The sequence below is a fragment of the Belonocnema kinseyi genome, chromosome 5 (assembly GCF_010883055.1).
Source record: "Belonocnema kinseyi isolate 2016_QV_RU_SX_M_011 chromosome 5, B_treatae_v1, whole genome shotgun sequence".
Classification (NCBI taxonomy): Eukaryota; Metazoa; Arthropoda; class Insecta; order Hymenoptera; family Cynipidae; genus Belonocnema; species Belonocnema kinseyi.
In genome coordinates this window covers 57,947,744-57,961,029 of record NC_046661.1, presented here as the reverse complement: position 1 = coordinate 57,961,029, position 13,286 = coordinate 57,947,744, and the positions used below count along the sequence as shown (strand labels likewise).

The window sequence follows — 13,286 nt, the reverse complement described above, 5'->3', positions numbered from 1 at the left end:
TTATTAAAAAATCATGCTTTTTGTTTGCAAATTCAACTCTCCCTTTTCAAGCTACCCCTCAATGATTTAGCGATCACTTTGTCAAACAGCATCTCTCTTTTCAAGCTCCCCTACCATAAAAAAAGTACTGATAATTTTGTTATAACCTCTCCGCCTTCTCAATAATTCTTTCATTAATATCTATAAGTCATTTATTCGAAAAATATCAGTTGTGAAGTAAAAATGTACTAAACATGAAATATGCATTTTAAAAGATTTTCTATGAATGTATGTATTTATTCTCTCTTTCCATTTACTTTCCTTTTTTACTTTTCTTAAATATGCAGGCTCTTCTTCCGCCTTTACTACCTTATACCACCTGTTATACTACGATTCCACGATTTTTTTTCCACCTTTCATCCTCCTCTTTAGCTACCAGTCCATTTTCTATATCTTGCCATACTCTGACATCTGCTCTTATATCGCATTCTCTCCGCCCCATTCGCCTCTCTTCCTCCCACCTTGATCCTTCTGTGTTACCCCTTTCCTCTTTTTTCACTACTTCCCGTAGACAAGCTTGTGCTATCCTGCTTCCCTCCCCCTTTTTAGCTTCTCCTCAAAGTTCCATGCTCTCTTTGTCTTATAACCATTTTACCTCAACCTAATTCCTCCCTCAACATATATCCTGGACAGCTCCACCTCACTGCCATTACTCATCTGAAGAATCTCTCCTACATACTTTCCACCCTCTTGTGCTCCTTCCACCCCCAGATCTCCACTTCTTAACTTAGGACTGACCAGACTAACGCATCAAACATCCACAGTCTCATCTGGCAGTCATCCCTAAACCTTCTCTTCCCTATACCCCATAACTGCCCCATTACTTTAGTCCATTATTCTATCCTTCTCCTTACCTGTAGTTCAACCCCGCCTTTCGACTCAAACCAGAAGCCTTAATAACTAAATTACTCCACCTGTTCCACTTTCTTTTGGCACATCTTCCATTCATATTCTACTTCTGTCCTACTCTTCTTAAAACACATAATCTTCATCTTATTTACATTGACCGTTAAGTCTTTAATTCTCACATAATCCTCAAACACTGTCATTGTGAGACTCACCCCTTTCTCGTCATCCGCTATTAAAATTACATCGTCTGCATACGCTAAAGAATATACCTTACTATTTCCCATTACCGTTCTCCCTTTTCCTTTCTTCTCCAGTTTCTCTTCTAGATCTGCCAATAAGAGACTGAATAGTAGTAGACTCAGTGGGCACCTTTGCCTGAGCCCCCTTCCACTCCAAAATACCACCCCTTTCTGTTTCCCAATCCAAACCCTTATCTGAGTCTCTTCGAATATCTCCTTTATCCTCTCGACCAACCCTTCATCCACCCCCTCTCCTTTATAAGCTGCCATAACACTTTTCTGTTTACTGAGTCAAACGCTGCTTAAAAATCTACAAATAAAGCCACTAGTTTTCCTTTCTTCCTCCCTAAGTTCCTATTCACTAAATAATTCAGTACGTAGATGTTGTTTACTGTTTCCATGCATTTTCAGAATCCCGCCTGAGTATGTGGAATGATTTCTTTCTCTCCACCTTCCTTTTTAATCTCTTTTGGAGTATCTCCGTATATATTTTATGGCCTACCGAGATAAGACTGACTCCCCTATACTCCTTCACCTTCTTACCCTCTCCTTTCTTAATTATCGGTACCACCAACCCTGTCCTCCACTCCTTAGGCCATCCTTCTCCTCTCCACACCTTGTTGCATACCTCCCTTATTTTCTTTCTCACCCCTGCCCTTCCAAACCTCAATGCCTCGTTTTCAAGATCGTCCTCTCCTGTTGCCTTGTTTCTTTTATGATTTATTTTCCACTCCTCCTAAACAGTCGTTTAAAGCACAGGGTCCACTCATCCATCTCGATTTCCTCATTGATGCCGTTCCTTCCCCTTCGTTACATATTAATCACCTCCTATTCCCTCCCTTCCCTGATTCCTTTTTCACCTCTTCCGTATACCTACTTTTATCACTAAACAATCTTTCCTTTCCTCTCTTTCTCCTATTATATTCCTGTTTCCCTATCTCCGCTTTTCTCCACGTTGTTACATTTTCTTTCATTCTATTTTTACTCTCCTTACATTCTGCATCCCACCATCCCCTCCTCAATTCCTCCTCCTCTCACCCTGGCCTTACCTCTTCTTTTATCCTCTCTGTTAGTTCTGTTATCTTTTACAGGTGCATGTCCACGTCTTCCCCTTTCAATCGTCTAATCTTCTCATTCTCTATTTTTTCCTATCTTAATTTATCTTAATTTATCCTCTCCGCATTTACCCATTTTCACTTTCCTTTCGTGAGTTCTTTCCTTTTTTCGCTACGCCGCTTCCATTCTGAAAATTTCAATGTAGCTATTAACGGGAAGTGTTCTGAGCCTATTTGATTACCTACTTCGACTTTTATCCATTCTGTTCCTTATTCTTTCTTCTGTTAGAATGTAATCTATCACAGTCTCCCCTATACCCATAAACGACACTTCCCCTTCTTCATCTCCTCTTAGATTTCCATTGCAGAATAACCACCCTTCCTCTCCTAACAGGTTCAAAAGAGTTTTACTCTCCCGACCTACATGCCTGTGCTTGGACTTTCTTCGGAAAGTTTCGCTCTCTTCATCCCGTATCCCCCCCTCCAACTCTTCTGTCCACGCGTTGAAGTCTCCTCCTATCAAGACCAGCTCTTCATTCCTTTCTTCCATCCATTCCCTTAATACTCTCTAACCATCCTCTTCCCATCTCCTTTAATGCACACCAAAAATGGCCACTCTCTCTCTCTTCTTATCTTTATTCTTCTCACAATCACGCCCTCCCGATTTTCTTCTCTCTCTTCCACTCTTTCATCTCCCATCAGCTCCTTTTTAATCCCTGACATTATGCCTCCCATCCCCCTTCCGTTCTCATGTTTCATCCTTGATTTTTGCATTGTACACATACTCTTTCGCTAACTTTCGTTTCAAGCCCTTTCAATCTTTTTCAACTACCCATGTTGTACTCAGCATTACCACGTTCCACTTTTTTCAACCCTGACACATTGAAGAAAGCCACACTCACTCCTCTCTTTTTGTCCTTCCCTCTCGTCTTTCCTGCGCTAAGTTTTTCTTCTCTGGTGAAAACCCACCCTCGTCTATTCTACTCTCATTACTTTTGTTTACCCTTCTTTCCTTTATTGTTCCCTCTGCTCTCAATTCTTTTCCCTTATCGTCTCAGATCTACTTTACTCCATTCTCCATTCTCCTCCTCGCTTCACAATTTCACAATGAGCACACCTGTTTTCCCTTCTGTGTTATTCCCTATCACCTTTACCGCCTCCACTCTCACCTGAGAACCAATATCGTTCATCAGCTTCTTTACTTCTTCCTTTCCCGAATCACTTTCTACTATCATTTCTTTAATTACTATATTTCGATATCTTTTTTTCTCTCTTCTCCTTCTAGTCTTACTTCTGTTTCATTCAGTCGTCTGCTCATTCTCTCATTTTCTTGCTGCAGTTTATAATCCCACTTAATTACGTCTTCTACTCCAAACATTTCCGTTATCTACTTCCGCATTCTAGTTTCCTGACCACCTGCTCAAGCGACCTCATTTCAGTTGTCCTCTCTTTCTCACTCTCTATCTGTTTACTTTATATCCTATCCAGTTTCCTAAATACTTCCTCTTCCTCGGCTTTCCACGGAGCAACCCATTCCTCTCATTTATTTCTCATTTTTTTCACTTCCTACCTGACTTCTTCCCTATGCTTGCTCGCTATGTTTCCCCTTCCTCATGTAACGGGTCTCTAACCCTTTTATTATCTTCCGAGTGCTCCCGTTTGCTACTCGTGGTCGGTGGTTGTCGCCACTTGTCAAAAAACCCCTTTGCGTTTGTACTATGCGAACTGCGCGCTCTCTGTAGCCTTTGTAAGTTTGTCGGTCTGCCTCGTTTGTTTTCTACTCCCCCCCCCCCCTTGCGAGCCTCTCAAATACCTCTGCCTTATCACTACTTACGCTACTGTCAATGCTACCTTCTATGTTCTCGCTCGCCTTAGTCACTTGCATAGTTTTGCTGGTTAATCCCGACCCACTTTCTGTATTTGTCTCCTGCAGCCCTCTCTCTGTCCTTTCTGGACTTCGTGTCACTGACATGTCTGCCAGATATTCTTTTCTACGTCATGTTTTCATTTCCTTCGCTTTCAATCTCCCACGCCACTCGTTCAATCTAAATATAAGGCCAGCACTCTAAAAATCACTCGGAATCTCTCTCACTATAACTCACCAGTATTAAACTATTACACAACTGCTTCTTCTCATTCATCCAACCCTCACACTCCCCTGTCACTCACTCTACGCAAAAACATCACTTTCCACAACCGTTCCTAACATGAAGATCCTTCTTTTCTACGTTTGAGATTTTTATAAAACTCACAGCCTTTCTACTAACCCCTTGACTCTCACTTATTCCTTAGCCCTTCAAGACTCTACTCGCCGCCCGTTCTCTTCTTAAACTCCCTCTACCCCTTCACCACAGCCAAAAAGTTAGCAACACAAAAATCACCAAAAATCGCGGTCGGTAACGGGAACGGAAGCCTAAAAGATTTTCTATTTTTATTTGAGGTTTTGTTGTATATTTCCAGTCTGCGTTCTCTGATCTTCAAATAGTTATAAATACTCAATAGCAGATAACTGCGATTATCATTGGTGAGCTACACACGTCATTGCAGTTTAGTATTATTAATCTGATTAGATAATATACTGCTATTTCGTTTTACAGGTAATGCCGAATCATAGTTATATCTATCCTGGTATGTATTTTCTGCATGATTTTAAAATATAGGTAAATTTTTGTTAAAACTAATATAGAAAATTAGATGTAAAGTATAAATAATGAAAGAAACGTTCAAGTTTAAAAAGGAGTTGAATATGATGACCAATAAATATCCAATACTTTTGTGTTATTTACACTGTGCAATTTTCACTATTTTTTTAATGTGAATATTTTATTATTGATAATATATTCTAGAATAAAAAAAGGGGACATTTTTTACAGAATTCGGATTTAATATCAATCTTTATAACAAACTGACTGCCTTAAGACGACGGGAAAAAACTATAGTAACAGTTATTTAAGTTTCGACATCCGCCGTATAGCACTACGAAATTTTTCCATTACATTAGGGGTTGTTCATAATATAATTAAGCCTGGGGAGGGGGGCTATATCGTAACACATATACTAAAGTGACATTTAGATCTATCATATAAAATACGTTAAGTTGAGCCGAGAAAACTTCATTCTGAAGTTTAGTTAATATACAAAGAGCAATTACGTAGCACCAATATTTCATAAGTTATGGCATTCCAAAGTTCACCACTTTTGACCTATTTTTCAGGGAAAATTACTCACGTTCAGTTTCTTCATAATATTTTGATTATAGGCATCGTTACATAAATAACGTCAGAAAAAAGATGTATTTCAGGAAATCGTGCGTAAATAAAAAAATCTAGTCTGCATGGATCAAGAGTTATGAGTATTTAAAAAAACACAATTTTTGCTATTTTGAGCTATTTTCAGCCTGAGTAGCTTTTTAAGATGGCTCATTTTGTGCATGTCCTACAAAAAGCGGAAACCAGATAAGTTATTAAGGGCTAAATTTTTGGTATTATAAAAAAATGTTAACTTTTATGTCACGATTTACGAGCATGAAACTTTGACCCTTTTTATTCGAAATAATTGTTATATTTTTATATATTGCACCAGAAAATTACTTTCAGAATATTTGTTATCGAAGCTGAATAAAAAAAATAGATTAACTGTTATTACATTGTTTATTCATTATTTGTGGAAAATGTTATGAAAGGGACTACTTTTACAACGTTGTATCATTTTATATTAAAAATACTAGAAATGGCTAAACTAATCATGGCAGAGGAAGTAATTATTGTTAATTGTTGAACATAAAAAATGTATTGATAAATTAATTAATTAGATAATATTAAGCATTTGATGAAACAATGATTAAATAATTGATTCATGATTGAATAATTGACCGATAAATTACTTAGTATTGATACGAACCAATACAGCTCTGAAAAGCAAGTTTTTCAGAAAAGCTGAAAAACCCGGGTAGTGTGGAAAGTCTGGATTTTTCTATCGACTCGACAAAGGTATTTCGACAATCACCAGGGATCGCTCCCAAATGTTTATTTTTATTTTCTGTGAAATTCGCTTTTAATCTTTGCTTCCTTGGAAAGTACCATTACAATCACATTCTTATTCTTTGGTGTTAAAAAGTAAGTAAAACAAGCACACAACAACCAAAAATTAAGAGAATACACGTCTGGCATGTGGTTTAATTCCCTCTTAGTGCCAGCTGCCACCGTTTTCGCTTACTCGTAACTCCGGTTGCACAATGCTTATTTTGAGTGTTTTACGTTTGTCCATTTAACGTCCCAAAATCCCCCCATAGTACACCTGTTATCGGCCGAACCTTCGAGGTGACTCCATTACGCGCACGTCTAAGGAAAGGCGGACGGAGCAGGGAAACATTTTCACCTTGTTCCCTTTTTATTCTCGAGCTAACTTCTTTTCTGGTCAAGAAGTCGACGAAGAATGCTAAAGAAACTTGGCTGTAATCAGCCTCATCCGCATACTGGCAGTGGTTTTTGCGACTTTGAAATTTGATTTCCGCCGACTACTGTGAGAACGAACGCAGGATGTGGCGTGATCCAAAATTTTCCAGTACTGACGAAGCGTTGACTAATCAATATTTCAGGAAACGTGCATTTCAAGGTTATAAGGTTAAATGTTTAATTTAATTATAGAAATTAATATTTCCCCGGTCGACAATAATCGATAGTTCCATTTCTATCAAGATTTTCGACTATGGAAAAATATCTATCGGAATTTGTTAATTATTAATTTTTAATAAAGACTTTTCATTTATGCCTACACTGTCCATTGATATGTAGTCCGTGTTGAATTTCACATAGACTTCAGGTAATAGTTGGGATTCGCAAGTTCTGTAGTTTGACGTTTTGTAGACGCGGAATACACCTGGGCAAAGGATGTAATTGTCTATTTGTTTACAATGGGTGTGTTCTACACGAGTCATCAACATGTAGGTACTGAAAATATGACCTTAGGTACGTGATGTCGAATATCTCGAAATATGGGCTAAATTTGTTCCGTCGTCAAAAGCGAAGAATGAAGTTCTCCCTTCCTTGTGGCGTCCATAACGTTCATAATTCGGTTTGGAAAACTGATATACTCATCTATCCCAGCTGACGAGACATGCATTGTCCTTGTTAATCCAGATTTGATACTAATATCTTGAATTTCTTGTTGACCCTTTGTTGATCTCTTGGACGACTGAAATAGTTGAATACGAAATGGTCCCTGTAGTTTGTCGTGTTCTTTGGCTACCTCATGTATGTTTTCTAATTGCGATCTTATGATGTGTGTTTGTTTTTCTATTAGATGGGATAGGTTAGATTGCACACGGTTAAGCTCTTCGATTTTTAGATTCATTTCCTGTCCATCTTTGTACGTTAACAATCTTGCTACGGATCCAACAATCCCTCCCAGGAACCCGACCATAGGGGTCGTTCTTTGTCTGGTAGTTTTTTGGTTGTATGATATGTCAATTGAACGGTTTCTTGGTTGAGTTCGTTTCTCAGTTTTTCTGCAGTATTCAGTTTTAAATGTAGATGGTAATCCTCAATAATTTTAGTGCAGAGGGATTCATGCTGAGGTCTGCAGTATTTTGTTAAAGTACGTTACTTGGTTTGCCAAATCTACCCTTGACTTGTGGAGTTTACTAACGTGCAAAAAGGTGTTGATCCTCCACTGACTAACAAACCGACGAACTTACCATGAGTGCTAAAAGAATATTCCTGTACTTGTCTGGAACCAAAAGTTCTTATAGTGTTCTTGAATGATGCCGTGGGTGGCCCAAGGGATGCAGCAGAGAGACAACTGTGTCAGAAGATGTGGTAACATATACATTTTGTGTTTAATTTCGGATCTGAATAATAAACAATCTGAAACCAACATTGGTATCCCTACAGACACACCTGAACGAGAGTGTGACTGAAGACAATTGATGATTCCAGAAATTCTTCTAAAGACTTTATAAATAATTTAGTAGCATCTTTCCAGACCCACTAACTAAAAATATAATTTCCGTCAGTAGGCATTGATGAATGTAAATAGAAATTGATTTTTTTATATGAGCGTAACTGATTTGATGGATTATAATTTGCTTAATGGTAATTATCAATAAGAAATATCGATATTGTGAAATTTCCGATTGATAATATCCCTGCTGGGTCATGAAGATTTAAGTCAGTCGACGTGGCCCTCGTGCTTTATATTATAATATAATAAGCAGTATGTGACCATGAGTTAATCGGCATGTTTGAAGAAATTCGTACCATCGTCGGCTTCAAGGATCACATTATGACTTTCCGTTAAGCCCACTATGGTATAAGTTCCAACAGCCCGTTTATCGAATTTATCTTTACGAACATCTTTGAAAACAATGACCTAATCGCTAATAACGGCATTCAGAGGCCGCACCTTTTTATCGTATCGTAATTTTGAGCGTTCTTTTGCCAGTATAATATTTTCAGCGACATTCTTTTCAATCTCATTTAGCCGAATGATATCAGATCCCGAGGATAAGAACCGTATGACTCTAATTTATCCGGAGATAGAAATGAAGTGGGAATCCGTGCTACTCGCCCATAAACTAATTCAAATCGTGTGAAGTTTGTGGAATCATGAACGGATGTATTGTACGCGAACATCGCGAATGGCAATACGCGATCCCAATCATCAAAGCCCTCTGCATACTGTTTTATGTAGTCGGTGAGTACAATGCGACTACGCTGAACTGCACTGTTGGTCTAGGGTCGCTATCCGGAAGTGTTTCATTGCTTAATCCCGAATATCTTTTCGCGTTTTCGCAGAAGTTTGCCTATAAAGCTTCCTCCTTGATTCGTGAGGATACAACGGGGAGCCCCGTATTAAGCGAATAGATGTTTTGCGAGAGCATGTGCTATTGTTACAGTTTTCATATAACGTAGGGGCGCTGCAATGCATAATTTTGAAAAGTTATACTTGGTAAGTATGTACGATTAACACTAGGGGTGGTTGACAACTTACCCATTATGTCTAGCAAAACTTTTTCAAGCAATCCCAATGGGATGTCCGTTATTACCATAGGTGCGCAAGTACGCGCCCGTACTAGTTTGGTCTCTAAGCAGCTTTTACAGTTTCTAATAAATTCATGTACGTCGTTTCTTAAATTAGGCCAAACGTATCTTTCACGTATACGTCGGTATGTTTTTGTTAAACCTTTGTGTTCCATAAGTATTTTATCATGATTTTAAGATATAATTTGAAGATGCCTCTGCTCTGGAAGAACATCTACCTTTCCATAGAATATTTTTATTACAGGAGGACCACCCCGAAATATGTCCAACATCAACTCGATCAATCCATTATGTGGCAATGCACCCAAAAGGTCGTCCAAAGCAGCAATTCGACACATTCCGCACTGATCACGTTCTTGTATTTTCTTGAGATTTAATAATTCTCTTTTGACTTCCTGCCAATCAATATCATCAAAGCGGTTACGTTCAATAATTATGGAATACACATTATATTTCCCTGAAGGGGTAACTAACATTTTGCCCTTCTTCGGTCGTTTTCCTCATAAGTCTTGATGGTTTATGCGATCTGCTGCAATTAATAGTTTCAAAATAGTGTTAGCGGGCTCGCAATCTTCCGAAATAAAATGTGCATAATTATCACGACGGTAAGTTATTGATTCGGTTCATTCTTGAAGGATGTAGGGGATTGTGGTTTTTCGTTTCATTTCTTTTGATGGATTATGATTTTCTAATACTTGATTTACTTCTTCTTCTTCTAAAGGAGGAGAGACGGGATCGAAATACCTCAACTCTACATCAATTGGTGATCGAGTCAAAACTGTTTCTTGATTTTGATGATTCTCGCGGGGATCAGATAAGGGTGGATAGGACTCCTGCGTCAGCCGGAGGGGAATTGGATTCTTTGGGAAACCATTTTCTCCATTAGCCGCCAAGGCAGCTTTTTTACTTTGATTGAGTATTGATTAATACATAACCTCTGGCGTTTTCTTAAAATGTACAGTACTCTTACGCCAGCCCCCTTTTACAGGTGGTTTGGTTTGTTCTGTATCCGAATCCTTATTACTTTTCTAGTCTAAATGTTGTTGGAATGATTCTAGAAATTTATTTACTCGATCTGGTAAAGGGTCATCCATGTCCACGCAAGGATCCATGTTCCTTAGATAGAGTAGGAGATCCTGGTGTTCCTCTCCTTCTGAAACCGCAGTATTATTTAATTGATCGGTTTCATTTAGATTTGACTGATCTAAACCTTCATTATTCCAAAAATAAGATTGGTGCTCTGTAAGCGATTTGTCAAACTCAGCTACAGATTTTTGGATTTGTTCTTTCATGTTGTGCGTGTTTGCCACCTCTGCTGAGGAGACAGAAACGGTCGGCGCGATGTTTTTTTCAACATGACTGTCACTGGAAAGTACCGTCTTCTGGACAAGCCGACGTAGTTAATTTACCTTTACTAATTCCATCTCTTGCATGTTGGTCGGCTGCCTAAGCTTCCACCCATTAGTTTCCCAAGCAGGTATCCATTTAGTACAGCTATCAATGAGAAACTTGGAATCTGTGAATATTGATAATTCACCTACGCCATTTTTAGCAACTTTCTTGGCTGCACCTGTTGCAGCTTGTATTTCGGCAGAGTTATTGGTTTTCCAGCCATGTTCCTCTATACCCTATGCTTCCTTCGGGCTCTCTTTGGGCAGGGAACCATGGATTCGGTAAATAATGTGGTGAGCTTTTCACTGTAGTCTCTCTTGAAGGGATTACAAGAGTTGGACTTAGACCAAGAAGCACGCTATAGTCTTTTCTTTGACCGGGTGCACTGAAGTCTGCGCTATCTTCAGATGAAGCATCCTCAGATGACGAATTTTCCTGAGCATAAGTAGGTTTTTTAGGCCCGTATTCTTTACGTGATCGTTGATTTTGTCTAGTTGCTATCGGGCTTTGGTCTGAATCAGACTCCTTGTAATGTGCAGAGGGTTGGTATGTTTTGTCCAAATTGTCAGTTGTCGAAATTCCCGGCAATCTCATTCTCTGTCCCATGCACTTTGCGGCCTGAGTAACAGGTTGTTATTGCGAGGGCAAAGAGGTGTTTTAAGGTTCAGGGTAAGTTTTTCGTGATGAAAGTTTACTTTTCGTTTTGAGCAAAGTGGATCTTGTTCCTAAACCTGAACTTGTTAATGGGTGTAATAGCTGGGAGGCTTGAGATCGAGTTAGTGGTTCATCTCGTTTGGCCTGCTTGACTCAGCCGGTTTTAATTTCAGTGGTAGTGCAGAGCGTATCATTAAAACAGAAGATAATTCTGAACATGGTTATTGTCTGCAGTGGATTTGGCATTCGGTTTTTTCGAAAGTATCAGTGCCATTTTGAATCTCGTTAGAGTGATGTGCTACTAAACCTATAGGGTTTCCGGAAAGGGCTTCTACGTCGCGATTTAGCTTACACTTCTTATAATTAAACTTGAACAGATAGTCTTTAAGTCTCTACCTCCAGCGAATGAGTCGGGGCCCAGGATTATCTGCTTAGATAATCCAGTGAACCGGCTCATGGCAACAGGTCAGAATAAATTCCCTACTATAAAGATATGGTCGAAAATTATTAACGGCATAGACTACGGCGAGACATTCTTTTTCAGTTGAGTCATAATGCCGTTCTAGGCTACTATCGGCGAGAAAATTCGAGTCCTCTGGCTTTGACGTTGAATAAGTATATGAAGAAAAATGGTAGGTTAACGGAAGAGGTGTCATTTTAAAAGTGCAAATATTGTACGTTAATGAGCCAAAAAGCAATATTCCAAAAAATTATTTGTAGCTTACAGATCTGAAAATCTGATGGAATGTAAGGAAATTTCATATCTTTTAAAAAGAGTGAAATTTGAAGCATATTTTTTTATTAAAAAAGTAATAGGAGAAATGTAAAAAAACTCATGGTGGTACATTAAACATTTCCGAACAGATTGCCGTCGAAAAATTTGCAAAATATAAATAATTGTTCGTTTTTTGTGAATAAATATGCGACCGCACTATCTTCAGTCCTAATGAAGATAATGAAGTGATTTAAATTGGAGGTAGTTAGTTGAAATATCTTTAATAATTTACAATTTTAAGGAAGTATGTGGCTCTTGTTGACTTCGTGAAAACTGCATATTTGAAGTCAGTTTTTTTATATAGGAAAGCAAGTGCGAAAGCCCAGCGTGGTGTCGCTTTTTCAGGGGATCGTCCTCGGTTCTCCTCAGCTCCACCTACCCAACTTGTGCCTCCGAGCCTTAATCTGACCGTCAAACCCTTTCCTCGTGGTGAGGAAAACCGAGGACGATTCCCTGAAAAAACGGCACAACGCTGGACTCTCGCACCTGCTTTCCTATATGAAAAAATGACTTCAAATATCGCAATTTGTACGAAAACAACAAGAAGCACATGCTTCCTTCAAATGGTAAATTATTACAGATAGTTCAACTAAGTACCTTCAATTTTAATCACTTTATTATCTTTATTAGGACTGAAGATAGTGCGGTTGTATATTTATTCACAAAATATGAACAATTATTTCTATTTTGCAAATTTTTCGACAGCGATCTGTTTAGAAATGTTTAATGTACCACCATGAATTTTTTTAGATTTTTCCTATTATTTTTTCAATAAAAAACTATGCTTCAAAGTCCACTGTTTTTAAAAGATATCAAATTTCCTTACATTCCATCAGATTTTCAGATCGGTAAGCTACTAATAATTTTTTGGAATATTACTTTTCGGCTCATTAATGTACAGCATTTGCACTTTTAAAACGCTACCTCTTTCATTAACCTACTATTTTTTCTTCACATACTTATTAAACGTCAAAGCCAGAGGACTTGAATTTTCTCGCTGATAGTATTAATTATTTTTCAGTAGTAGGCGATAGGCATGATATAATGCATTACGTAATTTATCAAACCTTCCTTGTTGTTCTGGTACTCAAACGAATTTTGATTCTTTCTTCAACAGATGTGCCAAAGGTTTTGCTAATTCTGCATAATTTTCTATAAATCGTCGTTAGTACCCCGACAATCCCAAGAACTGACGTACGTTGCGTGCAGTTTTGGGTCGCGGAAACTTCTTGATTTCTGCAAT

At 38.4% G+C, this 13,286-nt stretch overlaps 1 protein-coding gene across 1 annotated transcript; it reads right to left on the bottom strand.

The window, feature by feature from the left end:
• Window positions 1-944: 944 nt before the first annotated feature.
• LOC117173670 lies at window positions 945-1,397 on the bottom strand. Its single transcript, XM_033362311.1, has one exon. It carries the CDS (start codon window positions 1,395-1,397, stop codon window positions 945-947), a length of 453 nt encoding a protein of 150 aa, XP_033218202.1.
• Between the last annotated feature and the right edge of the window lie 11,889 nt (window positions 1,398-13,286).